Source organism: Triplophysa dalaica, chromosome 18, assembly GCF_015846415.1.
Source record: "Triplophysa dalaica isolate WHDGS20190420 chromosome 18, ASM1584641v1, whole genome shotgun sequence".
NCBI lineage: Eukaryota > Metazoa > Chordata > Actinopteri > Cypriniformes > Nemacheilidae > Triplophysa > Triplophysa dalaica.
This window is the reverse complement of record NC_079559.1, coordinates 9,290,004-9,316,625: the sequence shown is the minus strand read 5'-3', so window position 1 is coordinate 9,316,625 and position 26,622 is coordinate 9,290,004. Positions and strand designations below refer to the sequence as shown.

Below are 26,622 nucleotides of genomic sequence, written 5' to 3'. Positions count from 1 at the left end.
CTAGAGCAAAGATTAGGAATAAAGATATAAATAATAGCGTTTGATGAGTGCTATTTGAAGTTGCTTTTCAGCTGTTAGACACAAGCAAACCAAATGTCAAAGCTCAATAGTACCTAACCCAAAAATAAACATTCTGTCATCATTAACTCACCTTCAAGCTGTTCCAAATTTGTATACCTTTCTTTGTTCTGATGAACATGGAGAAAGATATTTGGAATAATTATTATAACCAAACAGATCTCAACACCCATTGACTACCATAGTAGGAAAAATTACTTTATAATTTATTTGTTCTGTTGAACACAAAAGAAGACATTTTGAAGAATGTGGGACAGCAGACAGTTCTGGGGCGCTTTTGACGACCATTTTTTCTTTCCTACTATCGAGTCAATAGGTGTTGAAATCATTATTCCAAATATCTTTCTCTGTGTTCATCAGAACAAAGAAATTTATACATATTTGGAACAACTCGAAGGTGAGTGAATGATTTTTGGGTGAAGTATCCATTTAAGGGCAATTGTAACACTGACGTATTGTATTAAAATAAATATTATAATCAAGACTAATTATAATAGTTAGAAATATTGTCAGGTTTCTAATTTGTCTTGCATATTTCGATTTTGCATGATTTCCAAGAAGTGATGCATGGAGTAATGACAGAAAAATCTTAAAAGCGAAGACATTGAAACAACAAATTCTCTTTCAGGTCTGTCACCTTTTTATTAGATTGTTTCAAAGACTTGGAAACCAATCATTTATACTTCATACACAGCTTTAAGACTTTAGTCTGTGATATCTAAGTCAACATGTATTTTATTAAAATGTGCTTCTTCAAAACGTGTAACATGTTAAAGTTAGTGTAATCAATATCTACACAGAAAATAGAAAAATGTATCTTGCATTGTTGTTCTTGTCAAGCACCTGCACTAAAGGGATTTTGTACTTTACAACTGACAAAGTCAAAGCGTTACCATCTGCACCGATGTGTATTACAAAGTCAAAGCAAGCATCACATTTTTCTCTGGAAACTAAAATAAAAAATGACAAGAAATCGGCACAGTGGGTAGTGCATGAGCTAACAACACATTTATGAAAGCAGCTTACAGGGACACAGGTTCGAATCCGGCCTGCGTCACGTCCTGATCCCATTCCCCTTATCTCAATGTCCAATAAAACCAAATAACTTGGATTGACACAAACGTTAACCCTTCAGAGCAAAAATTAGCTTTTATCTTTTGCCAATCTGTCTTTTCTTTAGAATTTCTGTCGTACTGTGATCATCAAGGAAGATTTTTCCAAGAACGTAAAACTGCAGATGAACTCAATTTGCAACTAAAATGCCACATTTTAAAGATTAACCTAACCTTTAAACTATTAAATGAGTAAGTAAAATACAAATGAAGTGCTTTGCATGTTGTGCCGCAACCAAAGAGCACAAGCATGCAAACATTTTCATATGTGCTCATTTTCCTAGCATACATAATACAAAAATAAAATGACACTTTTCAGAATTCAGAGTTTCTAAAATTAATCATTGCTAAACATTTTCTTGGAAACAAGACATGTCGGTATTATAATCAATTCAATTGAACGAAAATCATGTTTTTAACCTATTAAAAATGTTTTAAATGTTTGTTGTGTTTCAATGTTCTATAAACATCACATTTTAGCTGTAAGCCATTTGACTTTTACAAATATGTGCAGCTTTAAACCATTGCTTGTTCACAAGGCACATGTTAAAAAATGTTCTTTTGTGTTTCAATGGGACATCCAGATTAAAAAACAAGTAATTCCTGGGTAGTATATCCATCTCACTCAAGTGTGGGTTTATTGTGTATGTTCACAGAACAGAAGTTTGATTACTTCTATGTAGGATGCCTGATATGTTCAGTCACCAAACCAGAAATCAGTTCCTGAATCAGATTGCCCATCAGAAAAATACACAAAGCTCAGTACTTAGAAGCAGTGACAGTTATGTTAACTAGTGTGCTTTTTATCACTCAGTAGAACATAAATACCACCGTAAAGATTGGACAAATTTTCTGGGTGATCGCTGTTTTTAAAACAACAAGAACACTGTCTGTTTACAAACTGTCAAGTAAGTGAACTTGAACAAGGGCATAACATTCAGGTTGATGATGTCACATAAATATGATGATTATTAATGAATATCTATCTACACTGCAGTAGTGTCTTCCTTGGGTTTGGCGCCGGGTGGGACTGGGATGGGACGGCGTCTACGTTTGGGTGCTTTGGGGGTCTGCCCGTTTAGAATACCCTTAGCCAACCCCTCCATATCATCCAAGCCAATATTAATGGCTTCTGCCAGTTCCTTTCTAGTCACAGACACAAACTTTGGGTCCTCAGCCAATGAATCGAGTCCACCGTGTCTCAGTGCCTGTGGAATGATAGAAAACACAAGTAGAACTTTATTTCAGCCTGAGAAAACCAGTCAATTTTGTCAAGTTGAAATAGTGAAGATAGCTAGCCTGGTGCAGTTTACCTGCTGAATGAGTTTGTTGGTGGCTGGTGAATCTTCTCTTGTTGCTCTCAGGTTCTCTGACGTGCCACATGATGGATTGTAGGGGAACTTAGATGAAAAAACAAACAACAAAGGGAGAGAGGGTGCAAAAATTACAGTCACTATCTAGTCAAGCTCTCTGGCTGTCTAAATTGTATGTTAAAGCTGCTACCAGTCATTTGTACCAACAAAATAAACAAAAGTTTATTGACCTAATACTTAAAAATTTGGTTATAATGATTTATAAGTTGAGCTTTCTGGTACGATTTCACAGGAAATGTCAGTTTGATTGTAGAGAATTATGTAAAATATCTAGGGCTGTCAAACAATTAATCGTGAATGATCACATCCAGAATAAAAGTTTGTGTTTACATAATAGATGTCTGTGTATTGTGCGTATTCATTTTGTATTTATAAACACATACACATACATGCATTGTTCACTAAAATATATAAAATACTTCTATATTTAATTTCAATTGTTGGTATTAATATAAATGATTACGTCTAAATATTTCTAAATATATACATCTATATATGTGTATGTTTTGTGTATATACATACATAATGAATATGCACAGTACATATATTTTATATATTATGCAGTACTAAAAAGAACCTAAAAATGTTTCAAACATAAATTGGAGCTTTATGTTCAGGATTTTGTAAATCACATCTGGTATATACATTTCATATTTCTGTATTAATGTGACAGCTATCCATACCTGTGTGTCCGTGTCTGTTCTCACTGTAAACCCTGACAGCATCCTGTCATCAGCACCTGAGGCTCCGCCCCCGTACAAACTAGAGTGTCCTATTGGTAAACATTTGATTTCTGTTAGAAAGAATTTTTGACAAAACTAATTCTCTTTAATACGAATGCTGTGAACAGGCTGAATGCCAATTATTTGAATGAAATGTGGTATAAACACACTCACTTGTATCCTGAGACTCGCTCTCAAATGTAATCCTAGATGAGATGCTAAAAACATAATCAAATAAGCAACATAAACATCATTACAAATATGAATTTTCCATTATCATATACTTACTCATCAATAAAGTTGGCATTGTTGTTGTTGCTTGTTGTTTGGATATTATCAGGGAAGAACTCTGTGTTAGGAAGGAACACAGAGTCAGGGGGGGACTCGATGTCCTCCAGATGGGTCTCTGCAAACTGAAGGGGTCTGTGGCTAGTCACCTGTGTGGATAAAGGGCTGTTGGGCTCAGAGGCGAAGGGGTCCGCATTAATTCCAAACAAACCTCCTGTACGCTGTATGAATAGAGACACAGAGGCTGTAAGCCCACAAACACATAATATCAATCAACGATCGATCAGTTTGTCTCTAACTGCACACCCTGTAGATGCCGTCCTCTCCACTCTCCATTGCACGCTCGATCTCATCTTCTGCGATGAGGTCACCTGAGATAGCCCTGTGCAATTCAGGTGCTGCTTCCTCCTCGATGCTGCGCAGACCTGCCTGCAATTCCAGAACAACGAGATGTGAAAAAAAATTCTCAGGAAAAACGTTATCTGTAGTTTTTTCTCATCTGGTGTACCTGAATCTCAGCCGCGTTCTTTTTGGTTGGCCGGTAACCGTAGTATTCCTCCTGTCGCTGCATGAACTTGCGAAAGTGTTCTTGAAGCAGGAAGGTGGCATAGAACTTTCCTACGGTGACCTCATCCTCTACAGCCAATCAAATCACAGCTTATTCAGATCCATTGCAGCTCAAATCCAATTGAACAACACACAAGAACAAGAAAGCAAAATGTAGCGGTTTGACCAACGGATTCATTCTCCTAGCTATCTCACCTCCAATGGGAGGAATGACCTGATCCAACAACTTCATACTGGTCCGTTTCCAAATCTTCTTAATAATGGCTCTCAGCTCCTCATTGGCCTGCTCGAAGTTTCCTAACAAAGACAACACAAGTGTGTAAATACGTAGTGTGCTGCAAAAACGTACTGTCTATACCCAATAATATACCTTCAGTTTTGATCTTGAGAGCAGTTCTGACCAATGCAAAGAGAGTGGCGTTGAAGGTCACTGTTCCGTCACTGTTTAACGGCATGTTCATGGAAATCAGTCTCTGTGGTGAAGATTCACAAACAAACATTAGAAATCCACATTAGAATACAAACAAGCAAATTGTCTGTATGAAAAAGAAGTCCTATCATCTGTCTTACCTTACACGCTGAACGGTGAGGACAAAATTTACCAAAGCCCAACGGTGGCTGAATCCTCCGCAGAAGAGTGACCACATCCAGATGTTTGATTCGTCCCCTTTATAAAGACAGAATGTACCTTATCGTCTCTTGCTGTAAAACATACAATGTGGATTATCTGGATGAGACGTTGGGTCCGTTTCATAACTTACGTCGCTTCAGGGTCATACTCGGCCCAGATCTTCTTGAATTCATCCAGGTGGTGCGGGCCGAGGATCGACCAATCATGAGTGAGGTAATCAAAGTTGTCCATAATGACGGCCACAAATAAATTGATAACCTGGAGGAAGGGAAGTATGTCATTTTCCAAGGGTATCTCGCAATAAAATACTTGCATTTAGCATGTTTGAGAAATGCAAGCTTACCAAAAACGCACACAGCATGTAAAAGCTGAGGAAGTAGAAAACGGAAATGCTGGAGCCGCAGGTGTATTCCTCTCCAGGACCATAGTCTGATTTGGGGTCACAGAGTTTTCCATACATACAGGCCACCATGATTTTAGGCCATCTCTCTCCAGTGGCAACACTGTCAACCCCAACATTGATCATTGACTATTACTGAACTTATAATATTGTTTTTAATATATTGTATTGTTTTTGAGACTGTACACATAGCTCAGAATACATAAAAGATTTTGAAGAACAATGAGCAGCATATCATTTCAAATAAATCACTGAAAATATTCTTACAGTACATGGTCAGCTCACCGAAATAATGACAGAACGGCTTGCGGAAATGTTTGGAAATTGTTGTTGCGATTGATCTCTGTACCGTCGACCAGTGCAATTTTACCAAACATCTGCAGAAAGACAGAATGAGAAAATATGAAAAGATGAAAACCATAATTGGAGAAAATACATGACATTTCAACTGACTTAAATCAACTAGATTAAGTTCACCTGCATCCCAATGACAGCATAGATGAAGAACAGCATGACAATGAGGAGACCCACATGAGGCAGTGCCTGAAGAAATCACAAATCAACACAACCCATTATTAAACAAAGTAAATAAAAATCCCATCTAAAAAAATACTGAAAATATGTCTTTAATGGTCCAGTATGTAACTTTTGGAGAATTTATTGACAGAAATGCAATATAAGATACATAACTATGTGTTCAGAGTTGTATTAAGACCTTATATAATGAAGCGTTATGTTTTTATCTATCATGGAATTCACCATGTTGTTTCTACAGTAGCACTAAACGGACAAACTGCTCTACAGAGCGCGTTTCATAACTACGTTATCTTCTTCAGCAAAGGAGCAAAACAACATGACATGGAGCGCAACCTCACCGGTAGATGCTGCCAAATTTCATACACTGGACCGTTAAAGACTGGAAAAACCCCCCATAAATATTTATGCAGAAACACCATCTGACCTGGAAGGACTTGATAAAAGTCCAGAGAAGATTCCTGATGCCTTCTGAACGATTGAGCAATTTAATGAGACGCAGCACACGGAACAGACGGAAGAAGGTGATGGTAATTTTAACATTTTCTTCATCCTATAATTAAATAATAATTTTTAATAATTCATTAAATATTAAACAAGGTATCCTGTATTCCAAACAAGGCAGACGGAGAGTTACTTACAGCTATCGCCTGCATTGGATTCACTTCCTAAAACATAAAGAGACTCATTTTTCTTTCATTTTTATCGTTGGTCCGTCAAAAGTCATGTATTTACTTTATATAATATACTACAAAGATCTTTCCATAAATTCATAGCAATATTCCTGTCAAACATTCATGCACAAAATAAAGCAATATATAAAAATAAAGGAACAGGGTTTTTAGGCTCCAAAAACTGCAACCAAGTGTTAGAGACATAGCCACAATTGATCATGCAATACATTTAAGGGACTTTTATATCCAAAACATACCCCTATACAGTAGGAAAGTTCACCAAAACAATCTCTCATCAATTATTCAACCTCATGTCATTAAAAACCTGTGTGTGGCTCTTTACTGTGTGTAACACAAAAGTCAATATTTTGAGAAATGTCTTTGTAGTTTTGTGTCCATACAATGGAGGTCAATGGGGTCCAATGTTATATGGTTAAAAGTGTTCTTCAAAATATCTTTTTTGTTCTGCAGAAGAAAGAAAGTCATGCATGTTTGGAATGACAAGAGGGTGAATAAATGATGAAAGAATTTTTGGGTGAACTGTCCCATTAACAGGAGCCACGTCAAAAATGGCTAGCTAGGCCACTAAAGTCAAGTCTATTAATCGCTTTTAAAACGTTCTATCTTTTAAGAGATGTAAGTTGTAGTACATGTGTGGTCACAGCAGACTCATGCGGTGTAGACTGATATTTACAGCACAACCGTGAAGACACCACAATCCTCCACTGGATTCCAGCGCAGTCTGAGGAGAACAGAGGACGGTTACATACATCCAGTGAGATGAAGATGAATGTGAATGTGAAAAATGGCAAATGGGAGACAAACTTGACCACATCACCAACCGTGTCACATAGCATTTCAAGTGGTTATTTACGACAAAAGTGCATCAGATCAATCTGGATAATGTGCAACGGTGAGTATGAAACAGTTATGTGAATGTGTGAAGAAAATGAGAGACACGACACGTTCATTAAGACGAGTGAAATGAATCATGACCGTCCACATGTGAGTGAAATTGGTTGGATGAGGTATACTGTCACTTGGCTGAAGCTATACCTCATGAGTACTATTGTTGTTATTGAATGCCGTATGCCCTCTTCGCTTCATGTAATGCTAAATACAAGTTTGTTGGTCACCATTTGGAACGTTTGTGTTTTGTGAGGACATTTAAAGTCCCTGGGAACCGGAAGTTGCCATCGTTTTCTACGTCTTTATTTTGACTCATTTCAGAGTGAAATGGAATTTCTAAACAGAAAAATATTGGTCGTGGCATTCGTCTTTCTCTGTGATTTGATTGGATGTATAAAAACAGCTGTTGCATTTTTTTAATGGAACTGGCAGCAGACTGACACTTGAAGGGGAGGAGTTAACGGATAACATCATTTTAGATGGATTGTCATTACAGGAAGAAAGTGCATTTTCAGATTTTAACTAAATATGAGGGCACACAAATTTTAAAAAGAGAGAGAGTCACTTCGATCAACTATTTACAATAAACGCTGCAATATTTCATGAAAAAATACGCATTTGGATTTTTGATTTCACTGGAACTTTAAATACTTCTGGTGTAGCTGCGGCTTGCGGAAAAATGATTTGTTGTCAAACTCACGTCAACTTCACTGAGGACCACGTCAACAATACTGCCGATCACAATGACAAAATCAAACACGTTCCAGGGGTCTCCAAAGTAACCCTGGAATAGACCAACAGAACCACGTATTAATGGCTGAAGCAATGTGGAAAACTGGTTTCATACTGAGTGGAGCAGAAGTACCTTTGCTTTGAATGCAATGAGTTTGACTAACATCTCTGCAGTGAAGAGGACAGTGAAGATGAGATTGAGAGTGTCTGAGAGTTTTGTAATGTACTCGGCCTGGTTGCAATGCTGAAACACAGAGAAGATGAAGAAACAGCATAACAAAACAACCATTCTAGTAATGAACCCAATTTTAAATGTAATATGCTGCTTACCTGCATTCCGAGACACAGTGTGTTGAGCATGATGAGGAAGAACATGAGATACTCAAAGTAACAGGAGGTTACGAAGTACCAGACACGATACTGGTGTGTATTCTTTGGGATGTAGCACTTGAGGGGTCCCGCCTTCAGCGCATACTGCACACACTGACGCTGATGAAGGGAAAAAAGACACAAAGCAAACATGGTATCGCAAAAATACAGGATGTAGAGGAAATTCTGTTGCCTGCAACATCATTGATCTAAAAAGTGGGTGATGCGTGAGGCGTAGTAGGTGCATGGCTGTACGGCATGGGGTCTGATCATTTTTGCTTGATCTCAATCTAAATGTTACGATGAAAAATGAAAACCTTCTTTTTTTAAGTGTAGCAAAATAAAAAAGATAAAATGCAAATGAATATTGCAGACAGAAAACAATCAGGCTGATTTTCAATTCCATCTGTCTTTAGCTGGTTACCTGGTTCTTGTCAAGCTCACAGTCTTTATACTCCTGCTCTCCTTGCTCTTGGAAAGTGACGATGACAAAACCAACAAAGATGTTCATCATGAAGAAGGCAATGATGATGATGTAAATGATGAAGAAAATGGAGATGCCCACTCGATTGTTGTACACGGGACCAGAATCCAATGCATCCGAGTCTATGGCTGTATACAGAAGCCTGTTAAAGGAAAGTAAATGACAATTTTTAATACTAGATATTTGCTTTTTTATTTGTAGCTCAGAATGAAACTTCCAAAAAAGACTCAAAAAATTTATGATTTTCAGTTTTTAAACCTAAAGATCTTAGCTGTTCGTGTCAGTAGCTGAATGTCTATCCAAAGACTTACTCTGGCCAGCCCTCAAACGTGGAGATAGTGAAGAGAGCCAGCATGCCGTTCAACACGTTGTCAAAGTTGAAGTTGCTGTTGACCCACTTTCTCTGATCCACCTCCATGTCATGAAGAGAGCTCTGCACATGCTTTATAAATGTTCCGCTGAGAACAAACCAGAATTTCTCATCAGCACAAAGCAACTTCATGAGTTGAAAAAGGTTTTCATGAAAATGAAATACTCACTGACACTCCATTTCTGTCATCTTCAAGGGATCTGTACATGAGTATAACTTGCCCTGCAGAGATAAATAAAGTAACACATTCAACAGTACTGCCTTCATTTAGCAATAAAAAGGTTACATTACATAATTTGGTTTGTATTACCTTGAAAAGCTGAACTCCAATGCAGGAAAACATGAAGTCTAAGAGCATGGTGACCAGGACGATATTACCAATGGTCTTAATGGCCACAAACATACACTGGACAACATGCTGGAATGTAAAATGTAAGTATATTAGAAAAAACTTGAAAAGTGGTATTGCTATATACATTTTGATGTTAAGATGGAAGGAAATGTCTAAATACAAATGGCACAAATCAAAAGTGAGTTAAAGGGACAGTTCACTCAAAAAAGAAAATTTTGCCATCATTTACCCACATGTTGTCCCAAACCTGTATACATTTCTTTGTTATGATAAACACAAAGGAAGATATTTGGAAGAATGTCAGTAACTAAACAGATCTCATCCCCCTGTTACTGCCATAGTCATGAAAATAAATACTATGGGAGTCAATGGGGGATGAGATATGCAACATTCTTCCAAATATCTTTCTTTGTGTTTAGCAGAACAAAGACATTTATACAGGTTTTGAACAATCTGAGAGCGAGCAAATGATGACAGAATTTTCATTTTTGAGTGAACTATTCCTTTAAGATGCAGACATACACACCTTCAATCCTTTAGCTCTGTTGATGGCTCTTAAAGGTCTGAGGACCCTCAAAACCCTGAGAATTTTCACCACGGAGATGGTGCTAGACCTGCACATACAAACCACATGCTTACCCATTCAATTCAGTAAAGATCATAACTACAGAAAACGTGTGGATATGTCAAATGATACGTCACAATAGATAGCACACAAACTCACTCCATTCCCATAGACAAGAGTGAAACGGCCACAACGATGAGATCCAGAATATTGAAGGAGTTTCGGCAGAAAGAGCCCGTATGCAGGAAAGCTCCATAAACAGTCATCTAAAATTACACTACAGCTCAGGACCGCATGAAAGGTCAACCACACATATCTGTATGTTTATATAAAGCCAGCAGGTGTGTTACCTTCAGTACGATCTCAATGGTGAAGACGGTAGTAAAGACGATGTCGGCATAAGCCAAGACCTGTGAAAGTAAATGAATGAACAGATGTTTATGATCAGATATTTAAACGAAATAGTCTCGGCTGTAGAGCAGAGCGTTTGCTACCTTGTTTCTGAATGAACGGGGGTCGATTGGGTCTTCAGCGGCCAGAGAGATACTGCTGAGGAGAATGAAGAGGAGAATGATGTTGGTGAAGGTGGTGTGGTTGATGATCCTGTGGCAAAGCTTCCGCAACCTTTTAACAGAAAAACACAGTTTTAGTTTTTAAAGCAGAAACGATAAACCAATGTTTAAATAACGTTAAACAATGTTAAAGGAAAACAGTGACATTTTGTTCAGTTTTAAATATTTTATCAAATTTTGTTTGGACAAAGTTGTGACAATGACTTGTGTAAGCAAGACTTCGCAGGATCTTGGAAGCAAAATGTGGACTGAAAATGACACAAACGTGTTCAGATCAGATTATAGCTGACATTACAGTAAATTTTAAAACATTAATCTACAGTTCTAGGAGTCTGTGCAAACACATGCATTGGCAGAAATGATCACGCAAGAAGCCTCACTTATTCTGTGGGCCAAAAATGAAAAAGGAGCTGGCTTCAGGCATGGGCACCACTGTCTCCTTGAGCTGCAGGTCGGCCATGGGTCTGGGTCTAGCGCTGCTGGGAATCTCTGGTTCCTCTTCTTCATCATCACCTGAGCAGAAGATGAAGGTTTGAGCAGAATAACTACTGTTGGAAAAAATGTTTCTGTTGATTCAGCATTCATCCCAGTCATCGCATTACTTTACCGCTTTGATCTTTAAGCACAATCTAAAAGCTGTTCATTGTGCAATGCTCATTTCATTTCACACAGCTCGAGAAACGAATCCAAGCAGGCATCACAGTGGTTAGAAATGTGCTCCATAAATGAGCTTGTAGATGGGAGCTAAGAATTAGTTTTACTTATAATAGAACAGCTTTCTCAGAACTTTCCCTTCCGTGTTTAGAGCTGTACCTTCCGACCTGAGACAGCATTTTATGAATCGCTTCATAAAATATTTAAAACCTTGCGCTAGAGTTTATCATCGAGCCTCACCTGGAAAGTCTGCGGGAGGAAAGGGATCCTTCACTTCATTCACATTTGATTCAAACTCGTCTATCTTGAGCTGAGGCACAAAAATAGAACCTGTTTCATTTGCTGATATTTCTTACAAAAATGAATAAATGAGCTTTGAAACAAACAAGTTGAATGTTTACTTTGTTAACAAGTATGTGTTTACTTTAGCTGTGGTGGGCATCCCTTCAGTTTTTGACCTGGACTCTATCAGTCTCTTGGCCATCATGGCCTTCTCCTCCTCATTCTTCTCTGGCATAGATCTGATTTAATAAAGAAGAGTACAACTACTCACTAGGTGATACATAGCCTAATTATAACAAAATTATGACATTTCTCAGCTTCATATGAGGCATCATGTTATTGAAAAAACAATGTGATAAAGTGTCACCTCATGAGCTTTCTTCTTGCTTTCTCATCTGCTTTTTCTTTCTGTGCTTCTGTCAAACTCTCAGCTTCAGCCAGATTGTCCACAGCGATGGCCAAGAACACATTTAAAAGAACAACTGACCGACAGCTAGTTAGGGAAATAAACCCTTCTTCACAATAAAATACCATTATTGAATCTTAAACAACACTAAAAGGATACAGTTTCCACAGAAATAGAGGGCTATGAAGTAAATGCTGACAAGAATTCCCGGAGATGCAGGACCACCATGAGCCATGATTCCATTGAACATGATTGTGTCCCATTCTTCTCCAGTTAAGACCTTAAAACAAAGACTGACTGATGTCAGATTCACTTCTACTAGGCGTGGGTTGCAAAATGACAGTTTTATCACTATATCTATCAGGGTACCTGAAACACACTGATGAGGGCCTGAGGAAAGTTGTCAAAAGTGCTGCGCTGTATCTCTCTGTCGGGGAAGTTGAATTTCCCGCCAAAGACCTGCATGCCGAGGAGGGCGAAGATGACAATGAAGAGGAAGAGGAGCAGGAGGAGGGCGGCGATGGATTTGATTGAGTTGAGTAAAGATGCAACCAGGTTACTAAGTGATTTCCAGTACCTGAAGACCAATGAGAGAAAATACACATTTTGTAAATAAAGATGGAGCAAACTTTCAGTTTTTTGACAAAAAACTATGATGATCAGAAACCGAACACATTTGTAGATATGTTATATTTTCAAAATCAAACTTTTAACTTTTCTTAAAAGTTTAGTTTACCAAAAATATTAAATTCTGTCATCATTTACAAACCTAGTCATTTCAAACCTGTCTGAGTTTCTTTCATCCTCTGAACACAAAATAAAATATTATTAAGAATATATAAGGACTTGCATTGGTTTTGTGTGACAATAGAAGTCAAAGGGGACGTTGTTTAGTTATCAACAATCATCAAAATGTTGTGTTCTGCAGAAGAAAGTCATACAGGTTTGAATTACGATGAGACAGTTTTCATTTTTCAGTTCTTTAAGAAGCTGAAATAAGTGAGTGACCATACCTTGTGAGCTTAAACAAGCGCAGAAGTCGAATGCATCTCATCACAGAGATGCCCAGTGGTGTCATGACGTCAGTTACGACCAGGAATACCTCAAAAATGCCGATTGTGACCACAAAGCAGTCAAATTGGTTAAAGACTGACATGAAGTAAGATCTCGGTCCAAATGCATACATCTTCATAACCATCTCAAGCGTGAAACAGCCGAGCAAGAGTATATTAGCACCGTCTGCAACCAAAAGAACAAACTCTTAAACTTGTTTTTACTGCCAAAAAAACGCACCAGCATTTACGTACTGAATGGGAATTAGATGCAGACAGACCTTGAAAATTTGTTAAGCCTTGAGTCTGCTGGTGATGCTCCGTAGCAATGACCAAAGTGTTGAGCAACACGACGAAGATTACCCACCAGCCAAAGAATTTAGATTTCACCCAAACATGACACTTCTTTCGAAGAACAACATTCCAGCGACGGGCTAGTCGGCTGTGCATTATACAGAGCGAACATTGGAAAGCAATGAAATGCAGTTTTATGCATGAGGTACAGTTTTGTTTTATTTTCTGTGACAGGGAGGATGACATTACATACTAGAAATAGACCACCCGGTTGAGCCCCTCCATCTGGTATAGGCTGTCTGTCTCTGATCCCGTGTCCCTTCTAGAAAGAAGTGCTGTAAGGTAAATTAAAGAAAGCTTAATATTACACTTTTCAAACTCAAGTAAGACAGAGAGACAGACAGCAAGCGCCATTACCCGCCATATCTTCATCCATTTCAGCCTGAGTGATCCATTCCATGTAACCTTTCAGATCCTCATCCATCTGTTGCGTTTCTCGTAGCTTCTGGTACTCTCCTCGCGAACGGGACTTCTCTCTTTCCTTAGTAAACTCTCTAAAACAGAAAGAACACATCTCAGTTAGGACACAAAGCAGTTGTGTTGCCAAATTGCATCTTCTATGTTGTCCGAATATAAATAAGGTTTTGAGAGAAACTATGTACCATATATACCGTTAATAGTACAAAAGCCTAAAAACATCAAAAAATGTATTAATACCCGCTCAGAACTCCAAGAACCAGATTGAGAATGAAAAAGGATCCCAGCATAATTAGAATTACAAAGAAGATCCAAGGCCAGTCATTTCCCAGAGCGTCATTGACCTGAAAAATCAACTCATCCATTAAAATGCACTATTAAAATTAATTAATAATTGTCATATCGTGATCTCTGACAAATGTAAATAGGAGCACCATCATGTCCTTAAGTAATTACCCAGTAGAGCACTTCAGTCCAGCTTTCCGTTGTGATGCACTGAAATACTGTAAGCATGGCAAAGCCAAAGTTGTCAAAGTGAGTGATTCCAAAGTTTGGACCAGGCCAACCTGCCCGACATTCAGTGCCATTGATGGTACAGGGTCGCCCATGTCCAGCCTGAGCGCAGGGTGAAGGTTTCTCGTTCTCTCTGACAGCGATGATATCTAGAACAGAGGAATCATCAATATTAATTATAAATAAAGTTTCCTTGCATTAATGTTTCAGTATATTAACATCAAAATGTATAAGGTTGTTTTGAATCTGTGTTTATTAGATGTGGTTTCAAGATATACAGAACTCACCCGTGCCCTGATAGTAACACGTCTTGTGCATTTTACACTTGAACAGCTCAAGGCCCATAATGGCAAAAATAGTGACCATGAAGAAGACCAGCAGCGCAATATGGAAGAGAGGCAACGTAGATTTCATTATAGAGCTCATCACCACCTGCAGGCCTGAAATACAAGAAGTATAGGTCTAAAATCCAATTGATCAGATGATCTTATCCATTCGTCTATTTGATCTCAATAACATTGATTATGTATGCTCTTTAAAATCATGTTTTTACAGTGAAAAAGCTGGTGAGCGTTTTTAAAATGTTCTTACTGGGAACTCCTGAGACGAGGCGCAACGGTCGCAACACTCGAAACGCCCTGAGTGCCTTCATATCAAAACCTCCACCCTTCTCTTTAGGAGCTCCTCCTACTGAGTTGATGGTGTCGACAACTAGTGTGAACAGCCTGTGGAGATGGGTTAAAAGTTTCTTTCAAAGGACTGTTCTTTGAGGAAATAAAACAACTAAAAAATAGACAGATACTTTATAACATTTTTATGCTCCACAGATAAAAAAACTATGTAAATGTCAGGATTTTATGACCTGAGATTTAAAAAAACTACTGAACTTCCAAAATCTCCTCTTACCCCATGAACACAATGACAAAGTCTAGTATGTTCCAACAATTTCGTAAATAGGCTCCATCATGAAACAGAAGTCCATAGGCTATTATCTTTAGAAAGCACTCCAATGTGAAAACGACCAGAAAGATGTACTCCAGACTCTCCTGTAACAACAGAGAAAACAACCATAAAAAGAAAGCAATGTTACGTGAGAGATTAATGCCATGTAAAATATTATCAGTATATGTATTCATGAAGAGTTTCAAATAACTCTGATAACCAGATCATTTTATTAATTAAGATTTTTTTTTATTATGTTACTACGTTTTCTTGTGTTAATAAGCTTATTATTACTTAATCAAAACAACCCAAATGCAGTTTCATTGAAATTATCTGTTATCTGTCTTTGCACATGAACTCTTTTTACATTGTTTAAGTTGTTTAAACACATGAATCCCTAATTTTATTATTTAATATTTTACATTGTATACATATTTAAGGTAGTTTCACAATTCCAGGATCTATATTTAACATATCGCCATTTGGTTGCATCAAAACAAAACAAAATCCGATGAAATCAGCTTTCAGTCACTTTCCAAAAAAAATTAAGCAGTACTACATATCTTGAAATGACTGTTTACATCCCAGAAAGGGTTTCAGTTCAGTTCAGCAGTACTCCAAGAATGTACACATATGCAAAACAATCTTAGTGCCACACAAATCTCAAGGCCAAATTCCTGACCAACAACTGTTCCCGGGTCTGTTGTGAGAGTCTAATGTGTGTGTTTGCCAAGCTTCTGTTGATTCATTGGTGCTTCTTATTCTACAGTAGAGGTCTTTGACCTAATTCTGAACACCTCTACTGCAGATCAACTCTCAGCTCCTGTTTCATGACTTAGGATCTGAGGTATGGACGGCCCACCAGCACAAGTCACTGTAACCCCAGAGAGGAGCAATGGGGAGTACTAAATACATGAGCTGGGCTCAGATTTGTGCCATTTGAAATGTAATGACATCCAGAATATAACTGCACACACTAGTGGAAAGAATGTCTGACCTAGATACCTCCAATAAAGCTTGAGTCATGTTTGTGTAATACAGTAGATTTTTCGTTTCTTTAGATGTCGACTCATTAAATCATGAAAAGCTATTTAGCAACCTAGAAACTGAGTTGTGGGAGTAAATGATGCCATCAGTGTGCAAGTATGCTGGACAGATGATGTGAGACAACACAGTCATTTCAGTAGAATGTCGATTAGAACAATCATTTCACATGCGTCACTAAAGATCCCCTTCTGACAGCTGAGTGTATCTTTAAACCCCACACTCATACCTTTGGATCTCAGAGATGCATCTAAACCTGCCTGCACTGCAACTCACAAACCAATGTCTAAATATACAGCTCTCATTGCAAAACCATCTACAAAAGCAACTTACATTTAACCATTGATTTTCTTTTATTAATATAAAAAAGCACAAAAATATAAAGTATATTATTTAGAGATGCACCGATATTAGATTTCTCCACCGATACCGATTATTTAGAGTGATATCTGTCGATACCGATATTAAAGATTACATTAATATTTCTTAACTTTCTGACTGTTATTAATTCTCATAATGACTATTAATATTGATCTTCAAACTGGTGATGTTTCTTAACATTTTTACATAGCTCAAATTCATTGCATTTTCCAGTCCTGTTTTGATTGACAGGAGATATCAGTCCCGATCGTCGGATATTTTCAAACTATCGACCAATAGCTGATTATTGGCCACCGGTGCATCTGTAATATTTATCCACAACAATCTTTTTCTAAATCCATAGAAAAATCCAACAGGGCATAACTACAAGCACACGCGTACAGTATCAGTTTCAAGTGACATGCACCTCTTTCATAACCCAAGAGAGACAAAACCTGAGCAGGCGAAATGCTGAACAAAATTTTATCTTTTATGTTAACTTTCTCTTGAAACAGACCAGGTGGTGTGTCTGAGACATGTCTATCCATTTAATCCAGTTAATCTATTGTTTCATAGAGGCATTCTCAAGATCTCAAGCTTCTGGAAGGGGTACTAGTCTCTCTGGGAATTCCTGGAAGGGGACTCACATTCACCCTCACAACAGATGATTTGAATATAATTATTTTATCATTTCATAAAAAAATCTATGAATGTGTCAGTTATCGACATAACAGATTTTAAATAGAGTGTGAACTTGCATCTCACCAGTGTTAAGTTAGTGTTGTTGGTATCCTCTTCAGGCATTGGAAGAAACACAGCCAGAGCTATACAGTTAGCAAAGATGGTTAGCAGGATAATGATCTCAAAAGGTCTGGAGGAAGCTGATCAGGAAAACATTTGGGATGTGAGATGAACCTTAACATATTTTAAGGTCAAAAATCATTACTAGCCAAGCGCCAAAAGCGCATGACAGCTGGCTTTGGTGAGTTATTCACTAGCTGACTGGTACCTTTATTAGCTACTGCAACATAATCTGTGATTTACTAAAAAAAATTATAAGAAGGAAAGTCAGTTTTGTAAATTTACTATGAGTGGATGACCAATAATAACTTAGTTAATGGCACAAATACGTCAGCTTTTTCTAACTTGTGTTGTAATTCTGGGACGTCCAGAATTCTTAGCTTATTATGTCAGTTGGTTATTAATCTAATCGGGGATCTTCAATTCATCAGTTATCTCTAAATCAGGCCCAATAACTGTCATATACAGTATATCCAGACTTTAATTATTATTAAATGCTGTGTGCATTTCTACCACTAGGGGCCTAATGGAGAATTTCCCTGCCAACTCAGCATCTTGTCCACTAGTGATCCCAAACAACAGCTGTGCACACCCAGAATATTATTCAACTGTTTAAATACACTTTTGCAAAACAGACTCCAAAATTACTCCTCCTATTTGACTTACACAAAGTTCTCTTCTGAATTCTTATCTGGTTCTTCCACTTTTTGAACAATGCTGGAAAAGAAAGTCACAATTGGCCCTATAAGACAAATATTTACTCTAAATGTCAGTTATGTGACCTCAAAGAGGGAATTAAACAAACTGTTTCCATCCATTTCTGAACTGCTGCATTTTTTTGTATTTTGATATCTAGATTCTTATGATCATGTCAAATTCCTACAGCATTTAGTGACATAAATCTTTGTCTGTTTTTAATCATATTTTCAGAGAAAGCCCTTTAATTCTGCTTGGTAAGACAAAAAACCTCCAGGTGTACAACACACCTTATAACAATGTTGAACTCAAAATGCTGTCCACTATCCAGATGGAAAATTAGCACTGAAATAAAGTCTTGGTGGTAATGTTTTGCCATTTGGCTGTAAATAATATGAGGATCATACCCTTATCAGCATCCCTGTGAATACATGAGGCAACTGTTTGTCTGTGGTGAGCTTCACACATAACATAAGCTTAACATCATAATTTAACTGGCAGCAGACAGGTATGATGGCGGGTTTGAAATCAAATAAACGTGTCTGTTTTGTTCCTTCTGATAGACCACAATATCATCGGTCATATATCTCACTTTTAAAGCCACTTCACCCCAAAATAAAAATTCTGTCACCATTAACTCAACATCAAGCGGTTCCAAATCTTTATAAATGTATTTGTTCTGATGAACACAGAGAAAGATATTTGGAAGTATGCTTATAACGAAACTTGCCCCCCCCCCATTGACTCCCAGAGTAGGAAAAATTACTTTATCATTTATTTTTGTTCTGTTGAACACAAAAGACATTTTGAAGATGTACGACCGCAATCAGTTCTGGGGCAATTTTGACTACCATTGTATTTTTTCCTACTATGGTTGTCAATGGGTGTCAAAATCTGTCTGTTTATAAGCATTCTTCCAAATATCTTTCCAAATTAATACAGATTTGGAACAACTCGAAGGTCAGTAAATGATAGAATTTTGGTTTTTGGGTGAAGTATCCCTTTAACTCAAATAGCAGAGTAAAGGAAAGGTAATAGCCATGGTTGTGAGCTTTTTCTGGCATGCATGCTAGATCTCACCAGGGGACGGATCCCTTTCTGTGACATGCCCAAAAGCACTCCCCATATCGCATATACACATTAAACATCAAACCACAGTCCAAAACTTTGCCACTAAACCGAGATTGAAGGATACTTCCATTCCACAATGTTGATACAGGTCTTGCGGAAAGGGTTTTTGAGCTTGAAGAAGAACAGAGTACGTGGAGGTCGAGGGTTTCCTCCAGTGGCCTGCAGTTTCTTCAGCTTCTCTCTCTGCTTTCTCTTTAGTTCTTCCTCATTCATGATGAATGAGGCCAAAGCTGCCGTCCCACCGCCACCACTGCCCGAATCCATGATGAATCCCAAATCTCCACAAAACAGAAAAGAAATTCCCTTTTTTCACCCGTATCACAAAATCTGATTTAAGATTCCAGGCTTAGCAGGTCCTTGGTCTCCTTAAGTCCAGGGCAGGTATTAGTATGGTCCTAAGCCTCACTCCCTCTGTGAGGAAGGAACTTCTTGGCCCTGGCCCCTGCTGCAAAACTACACCAGACAAGGAGACATCAGAGGGGCAGGGAGCATTTAGACACAGCTGGTCCCTTATGAGGTATATATATAGACAGGCTGTCAGTGTCCATTCTTGGGGTTCTGGGGCAGGTGGGGGGGAGGGGCCTAGGGGTGCAGCAGGTGAAGAAATGATAGTAAAGAGAGCGAATAAAGTTATACAACAGCAGAAATAATTTTGTTTGGGCGGTTAGCATATTTCTTAACTAAATAAAGCTTGCCATAAATAAACTACTTAATTTAAATATTAGATCCTTTGAGAATATGTTATTATATAATATATGAATTTTATTATTAATTGGTAAATCGGATAAAGAATAATCTGCACATAGTTGACAATTTTCTGTGTTTATTTCAGTGAATTTTCACATAAACAGAGGTTTAAAAGTTTTTTTGAGACAACCTGTAAAAGACATTATTGTAGCAGCAAATACCATAATCAAGCAAAAATGTTATAAATAAAATTACGTTTTGAAATATCTTCACATTTTGTGCTCCAAAAATCTTTCTGAAGAGTAACCATAAAATGTATAAATCATATCAAAGCAAACATATTGTTTATAGTTTATGGACAATAACTTAAGATCTAACAGAATTATTGCCTTGATAATTTTTTTATATTTAAGATATATATTTGTGACATATGCCATCCCTTATTGTGTTATCAATAGGCAAACAATGTAGAGACTAAAATAAAAACATAAAACCCAATCATCAATAATATACTCAATCTGTACATTTACATATAAGTGCAAAATGAAACTAAAAGTGCAATGACATTCTACACATTTTAAACCGCAAGTATTTTAGATTATATACAATTCCACAACAGTGTTCCCAGAATACAGTCATGGCAATAACATATTTTGCGATGCCGTTTCAAAGAAAAGCAGGGATAATACTTCAAGATATTAGTTAAGAAATGTAAATATGAACACTGAGCTGTCCAACTCCCTTTAACTGCAAAATAGAATAGTCAAGCAATTTCAGAGCAACCTTATTAAAATGTTTCCATGTTAGCACAAGCTTCAGTTTGGAAGCAGGATACAATCCAGTCAGCCTCCGTACTATTATAATAGCACTGCAAAGACAGTAGGCTCAGTGACAAAACATGTGCAAAAAAAAACTGAAATTTCAAAACCATCATGCATGTTTCCTCAGTCAGTGATCCAGTTCCCCTGACAATCAGATGAAGGGTTTAGCTGAGCAGCTTGTGGCGGTCAAACACAGTCTTGCGTTGCTCCTGAACCTGTTTTTTCCAGCGCTGCTGAGCTCCCTCTACCCTCTCAAGCACCGTATTCCCACGGCCCTGAGCACCATCCACATGAGGCCTCAAATCCTGCAGGGGGAGACAAACGGCACAAATTATGCTCAATCCCAAGCAAAACTATTCCATGTATGCAAGTGTGATGTAAAAATAGGAAAATATCTGTAAAACTGTTCCTGGACCAAACTTTATAAAATGAGTAGGAAACAGACGGCACATGCCTCAGAGTCCTCCTCGTTCTGCAATGGCATGGTGTAGGGATCATGTTTGCGGATCAGAGGATCAACTAGAAGCAGGAACAGCATGTACAGCAAAAGAGCTCCAACAACCGACAAGTAGATGATAATGGTCACCTAAAAAAACAAGGCGACAATTAAATCATAAAATTTGCCTGTTATTTTGATTTTTATTAGATTACTAAAGCGGTAATACCTTAATGGTGTTGCTACTTCGCTCTTCATACTTGCACTCACAAAGCAGACAGTATGCCTCCACATCATGACCAGGAACTGGCATAGGCTCCACCACATGCAAACAATTACTACAAATAAAGACAATGATAAACCAGAGATGAATGACAAATGTATAAGCTAGTCATTACATGCAATTATGCCAGATCCGTATATCCAAACTCACCAGTCTTTCTGGGACACGTTTTTATTGTAGATATGGCCACTTATGTTTCGGTAGGGTGGACAGATGCACTTACAACGCACATCTTCAAAACTCTGTGTGACAGAATCATATTGACACGTTTAGGGGGCGTTTTAATATAAGTGGGACGTCTGTATTAAATTTGACAGACGGAGTTTTACAATAGGAAAAACAAGTACCTTATCTGCATGCGCATGTGATATCACCTCTATGACAACTAGAAACATCAGAACAAGGACTGGTGTCCGGAGAATCTGAGCGAAGCAGGACGACATGACGCCTGCAAAATAATAAAAATAACAATGTATTTTATTTTTGACAATCGATGGAATGATTAAATTGTCAATGAAAAGATAGAAACAAATCGCTATTTATTTAACAAAGTGGTATATATTAAGGTATATACCTATACCTTAATAGATATAACTGTTACGACGTAACGTCAGCTTGGCAAAATTCACGTTAAGCTTATAGAAAACGCTCTCTCAATTGTAGAGTTGGGCCTTCTTACCTCTCTGTGGTATGTTTTAAAATCAAATAAGACTAAAACATAAAGCGCCAAACTTGTAGACCGAAAGCTATCTAAAGGTAAATTACGCAACATTTAAGAACACATATAGCAATATTCCCTAAAAGCAATGTCTTACAAACATGTGTTTACATTACCCGGATATTCACGAATGTTCCCGTGTCACACGGTTCCGGAAAATTATACGCCCCGCCCCCGTATCCGATTAAAGGCAAATTAAAAGACCACACAAAAATGATTTATTACTAAACTGTGGATGTGAGACATTTAAATTAAATTTAGCTTCTGAATATTTTGTTTACTTATTTCTTAATATTTGTACTTATGTACGATCAGTTGTGATTTCCCTGTAGTGTAATGTGCCTCTATTGGTTATTCGAAACGTCACTCAGACCCCACCGCATCCAATCATTGAGCATTCTTTGACTCATATAGTTTTGGCGGCGGTCGGAAGATGGCGGAAAATTTGAAAGGTAAGGATATATCGTGTTAAATCGCTCAGAAACATTACTTTACACAACATATGTTTCACATATTACCCACGCTGTCGGTTAAACTCTGGCTTTTTTATATAAAAGTCGGATAGAAACATTTTATTTAGGAAAAACGTTTGCTCAAGTTGGTGATACAAATTCACATTAAGGTCGATGTTATGGCTTCCGCGCGCTATTCGGATCTATTCATCAAGCGCTTTGTGCAAACCGCAGTTTATATGTTTCTCTTTCTGTAAAGTTAACCAGCATAACGCAAATATGGTTCAACGGGTTTGCACGCTTAGTAGTTTGTTACATTCTTACAGATTTTAGCAAACTTTTCCCGCCCCCCTGAATGATAACTTCGCTTTTGTCCATAAGGACACTTAAATTAAATAGCATCGTTGAAAATTTAACACTTAATCCTTGATCGAAAGAGTCATTGCATCTCTTGGCTAGTTTATCAAACTCTTGTTTATCGTAACATTTACATTTTCGACCACTTGTTGATGACGTTTCTCGCACTTGTCCTTCTTTTTATGTGTTTACTGCTGTAACGTTACATTTTTGTAATGCATTCATGTTCTTTATGTATTTGTTTGCCATTTTTAAATTGGAATTTTAAATTCAATAAAAAGTGATGCTTTATAACGTTAGTGCTGTGGGTTTGCAAGAAGCTGTTTGCTAAAGCGTGTCTATAAAAAACATGTGTGTGTTTTACTTCCGTTTATCGTGCAAGTTAGAAACAAAACAAAGAGTAACAAACTAATTATTGTGCTTTATATTGGAAGTGTGTAGAGTAGCATGCATTGCTACTGTAGATCAGCTGGAGACGCTGTGTCGACAGGAGGGTGTTTTGTGCGCCAAGCTTGGCATCAACAAGCACAATCTGGGCGATTATGACGTTGAATACCTCTGCGACTACAAAAGAAAAGTCATCACCGATGGGAAGACACAAACGGTACAGGTGAGGATTAAAACTGCAAATCTTCAATATATCTTCTTTTGTGTTCTGCTGAAGGAATAAAGTCATACGGCTTGTAATGATATTTGAGCGAGTAAATGATAATGATAACGATAACATAATTTAAATTTTTGGATGAACTACCCCTTTAATGCACTTTTTTTATATGTAACATTCCTACCATATATCTGTTTCATCTTTGAATGCATTTTCTTATGATCTTCACAGGAGTCATTCTTAGTAAAATGGAAAGGCTATCCCGAATCTATGAACACATGGGAACCGCGAAAGAACCTGAAGTGCATAGATCTGCTCAATCAATTTTGGGCAGACCTGAACGCAGAGATGCAAAGACAGAAGAAGCGCTGCGCCCCCCGACGGCTAGATCCCGCCACCGCATCCTTCCTCGTCCAGCAGGCAAAGCTCCGGCAGACTCTTAAACTGTGGGAGGTGCACCTCAACAGCCTGGGCACCCACAAGGGCCATATCTACGTCACAAACAAGGTGGATTTGGAAGGGCCGCCTAAGAACTTCACCTACATTAATGACTATAAGGTTGGCGACGGGATTTTGCTGAACGAGGTGTCCGTGGGTTGCGAATGCACGGACTGCCTAAATTGCCCAGTAGAAGGCTGCTGTGCTGGAGTGTCCCAGCACAAGTTTGCGTACAATGAAATCGGCCAGGTCCGCATTCGGCCAGGGTTGCCCGTTTATGAATGCAACAAGCGTTGCCGCTGTGGACCGGACTGCCCCAACAGAGTGGTGCAGAGGGGCATTCGGTATTCCCTTTGCATTTTTCGAACAGACAATGGCAGGGGCTGGGGGGTACGGACCATGGAACGCATTCGCAAGAACACTTTTGTCATGGAGTATGTTGGGGAGGTAAGAAGCATGGGGTGTGTGGCTTTAGCCCATTCTGTCTAAGTCAACTATTTCAAATATTTCTGTGGAACACAGAAGATATTTTGGGAAATGTTTCAGAGACTTTGTGTTTATACAATATAAGTCAATAGGGACCCATGTTGTTCATTTACCAACGTTATTCAAAATATAATCGTTTATACTCCTTTGGAATGACATTGTTGTGAGAAAATGTTTAGGTGAACTATCCCTTTAAATATATTATTTAAGGTGTGTGTCATTAAATCATAGTTTACACTGCAGAATTATCTAATATCATTTATAATGACTTTGTTCATTGTTATTTCTACGCAGTTAGGTGCTGCAGCACTGTCAGTTTAAGGTTTTGTGTTATCACATGGACATGTGTTCCTTCACTACTTGATAATGTGTTTATCTAGCAACTGACACTTTCAAACTCGCAGTGATGGATGATTGGCTGTTTATCAATTTTTTCCAGAAGAAACTCTGCCATGATCGTTTGACGACTTTGTTTATCATATGCTTTAGATCATTACAACAGAGGAGGCCGAACGGAGAGGTCACGTGTATGATAAAGAAGGTGCCACCTACCTTTTTGATCTGGATTATGTGGACGATGAGTACACAGTGGACGCCGCTCACTATGGAAACATCTCCCACTTTGTCAATCACAGCGTAAGTGTACTTTAGCTTTGATTTTCTTAGTATGACCTTAGACTTTTGAAAGCATTATGATTTTACAATACATTAGTTTTTTTAAATTGATGATTACAAATGTAGCAACACCTTCTAAAGTTAAGCAGCAGTAGAATATACAGGAAAGTTATGAAATTAAGCAAACGAATATTTAAACGCTTCATTGCAATGATCTTATGATCTCTATAAGGGATGCTTCGAATTTTAAGCAAAGAAAGTCACTGACATTGTTCCTCCTTTGTTTACTCACAGTGCGACCCCAACCTTCAGGTCTACAATGTGTTCATTGATAACATAGACGAGCGGCTGCCAAGAATAGCGTTCTTTGCCACACGTGGCATTAAGGCAGGAGAGGAGCTTACCTTTGACTACAAAATGAAGAGTAAGTTGTTGTTGTTGTTGCCAAACAAGTGGCAGCCAAGCTGCAGGCATAAATAAATCTTATGTAAATAAAACCTCAAAACTCATTCTTTTTCTAAATTTTCTACAGTCGATCCAGTAGATGCTGAGAGCGAAAAGATGGATTCTAATTTCAGTCTGACAGGACTTCCAGGTTCTCCTAAGAAACGTATGCATATGGAGTGCAAATGTGGTGTGGCAACATGTCGAAAGTACCTCTTTTAAGGGGGAAGCAATGCTGCAAGAACATCATGTGAATTTGAATAATGACATCTACATTGTTGGAAATGTTTAGGAGGTATTTTTAAATGCCTCGCTGAATTTTACAGTGCTTTGTTTTTAGCTTTCCTTAAGATCAACGTTCTATTCAAAATTGTTATCCAGTGTTTTCCATTAGCATTTCCCTATTGGATTTCTATTTAAAAACTATGTTTTGGTCTGACTTTTTATTCTGTATTAATTGGTAAATTTCAGTCTTGTTTTGCATAAATGTGACCACAAAAAGGAATCTTATTTCAAATGTATAGCTTTTTAAAATGGTCAAATTTTAACTGTTTGGCTAGGTTTCTTTTTCCTTCCCAGCTGTTTTACCAAATATCTCTTAGTGTCCATGAGATATTAATGTTGAATCATTTAAAATGTCATTTACTTATGTCATCTGGTGTTGCTTGCCATTAATTGTCCACTTGGTGGCGAGATTGTAGTAGTGCACAACGAAGCAAGTTTGTTAGAAGGGCAGATTTATGTGGCTGGTGCCCTTTACACATGCACAGTGTTGCCTTTCTGTTTTGTGTACATAGTGTAACTATCCAAATGTCAAAAATATATGAATTTACTGTTAAACTGGTCATTCTGTGGCTGTGTGGTTTGGGAGTTTGCAGAACTGGACAGTGAAACTAA

General features: G+C 37.8%; 3 protein-coding genes across 5 annotated transcripts; 1 reads left to right on the top strand and 2 right to left on the bottom strand.

The window, feature by feature from the left end:
- Positions 1 to 159: 159 nt before the first annotated feature.
- Positions 160 to 19,648, bottom strand: cacna1sb (calcium channel, voltage-dependent, L type, alpha 1S subunit, b). Its single transcript, XM_056773230.1, has 45 exons — positions 19,449 to 19,648; positions 17,522 to 17,627; positions 15,317 to 15,456; positions 15,002 to 15,135; positions 14,698 to 14,850; positions 14,354 to 14,559; positions 14,138 to 14,241; positions 13,823 to 13,974; positions 13,674 to 13,755; positions 13,408 to 13,568; positions 13,088 to 13,313; positions 12,444 to 12,651; positions 12,234 to 12,354; positions 12,036 to 12,150; positions 11,811 to 11,907; positions 11,627 to 11,696; positions 11,113 to 11,245; positions 10,655 to 10,784; positions 10,511 to 10,570; positions 10,320 to 10,426; positions 10,122 to 10,209; positions 9,554 to 9,661; positions 9,413 to 9,465; positions 9,185 to 9,331; positions 8,814 to 9,015; positions 8,351 to 8,509; positions 8,154 to 8,264; positions 7,989 to 8,072; positions 7,074 to 7,121; positions 6,347 to 6,373; positions 6,133 to 6,258; positions 5,649 to 5,714; positions 5,457 to 5,548; positions 5,115 to 5,274; positions 4,902 to 5,029; positions 4,711 to 4,807; positions 4,511 to 4,613; positions 4,336 to 4,437; positions 4,082 to 4,209; positions 3,880 to 4,002; positions 3,574 to 3,794; positions 3,460 to 3,503; positions 3,247 to 3,335; positions 2,504 to 2,590; positions 160 to 2,398 (listed from the first exon to the last, which is right to left on the bottom strand). The coding sequence occupies exons 1-45, from the start codon at positions 19,646 to 19,648 to the stop codon at positions 2,177 to 2,179; spliced, it is 5,520 nt and encodes a 1,839-aa protein (XP_056629208.1). The 3' UTR covers positions 160 to 2,176.
- A 542-nt stretch (positions 19,649 to 20,190) lies between these two features.
- On the bottom strand, positions 20,191 to 22,467 carry tmem9 (transmembrane protein 9). 3 transcript variants are annotated; one of them, XM_056773390.1, is made up of 6 exons: positions 22,446 to 22,467; positions 21,959 to 22,059; positions 21,762 to 21,853; positions 21,558 to 21,666; positions 21,347 to 21,478; positions 20,191 to 21,197 (listed from the first exon to the last, which is right to left on the bottom strand). In XM_056773390.1, the coding sequence occupies exons 2-6, from the start codon at positions 22,052 to 22,054 to the stop codon at positions 21,057 to 21,059; spliced, it is 570 nt and encodes a 189-aa protein (XP_056629368.1). In that variant the 5' UTR covers positions 22,055 to 22,059; positions 22,446 to 22,467; the 3' UTR covers positions 20,191 to 21,056. The 3 variants fall into 3 exon arrangements, with proteins under 3 accessions (XP_056629368.1, XP_056629369.1, XP_056629367.1); XM_056773391.1 differs by having other exon boundaries at positions 22,192 to 22,462; XM_056773389.1 differs by having other exon boundaries at positions 22,291 to 22,462.
- A 218-nt stretch (positions 22,468 to 22,685) lies between these two features.
- On the top strand, positions 22,686 to 26,570 carry suv39h1b (SUV39H1 histone lysine methyltransferase b). The gene is made up of 6 exons (XM_056773342.1): positions 22,686 to 22,781; positions 23,573 to 23,748; positions 23,974 to 24,627; positions 25,156 to 25,302; positions 25,576 to 25,705; positions 25,814 to 26,570. Exons 1-6 carry the CDS (start codon positions 22,763 to 22,765, stop codon positions 25,945 to 25,947), a joined length of 1,260 nt encoding a protein of 419 aa, XP_056629320.1. The 5' UTR covers positions 22,686 to 22,762; the 3' UTR covers positions 25,948 to 26,570.
- Positions 26,571 to 26,622: the final 52 nt, after the last annotated feature.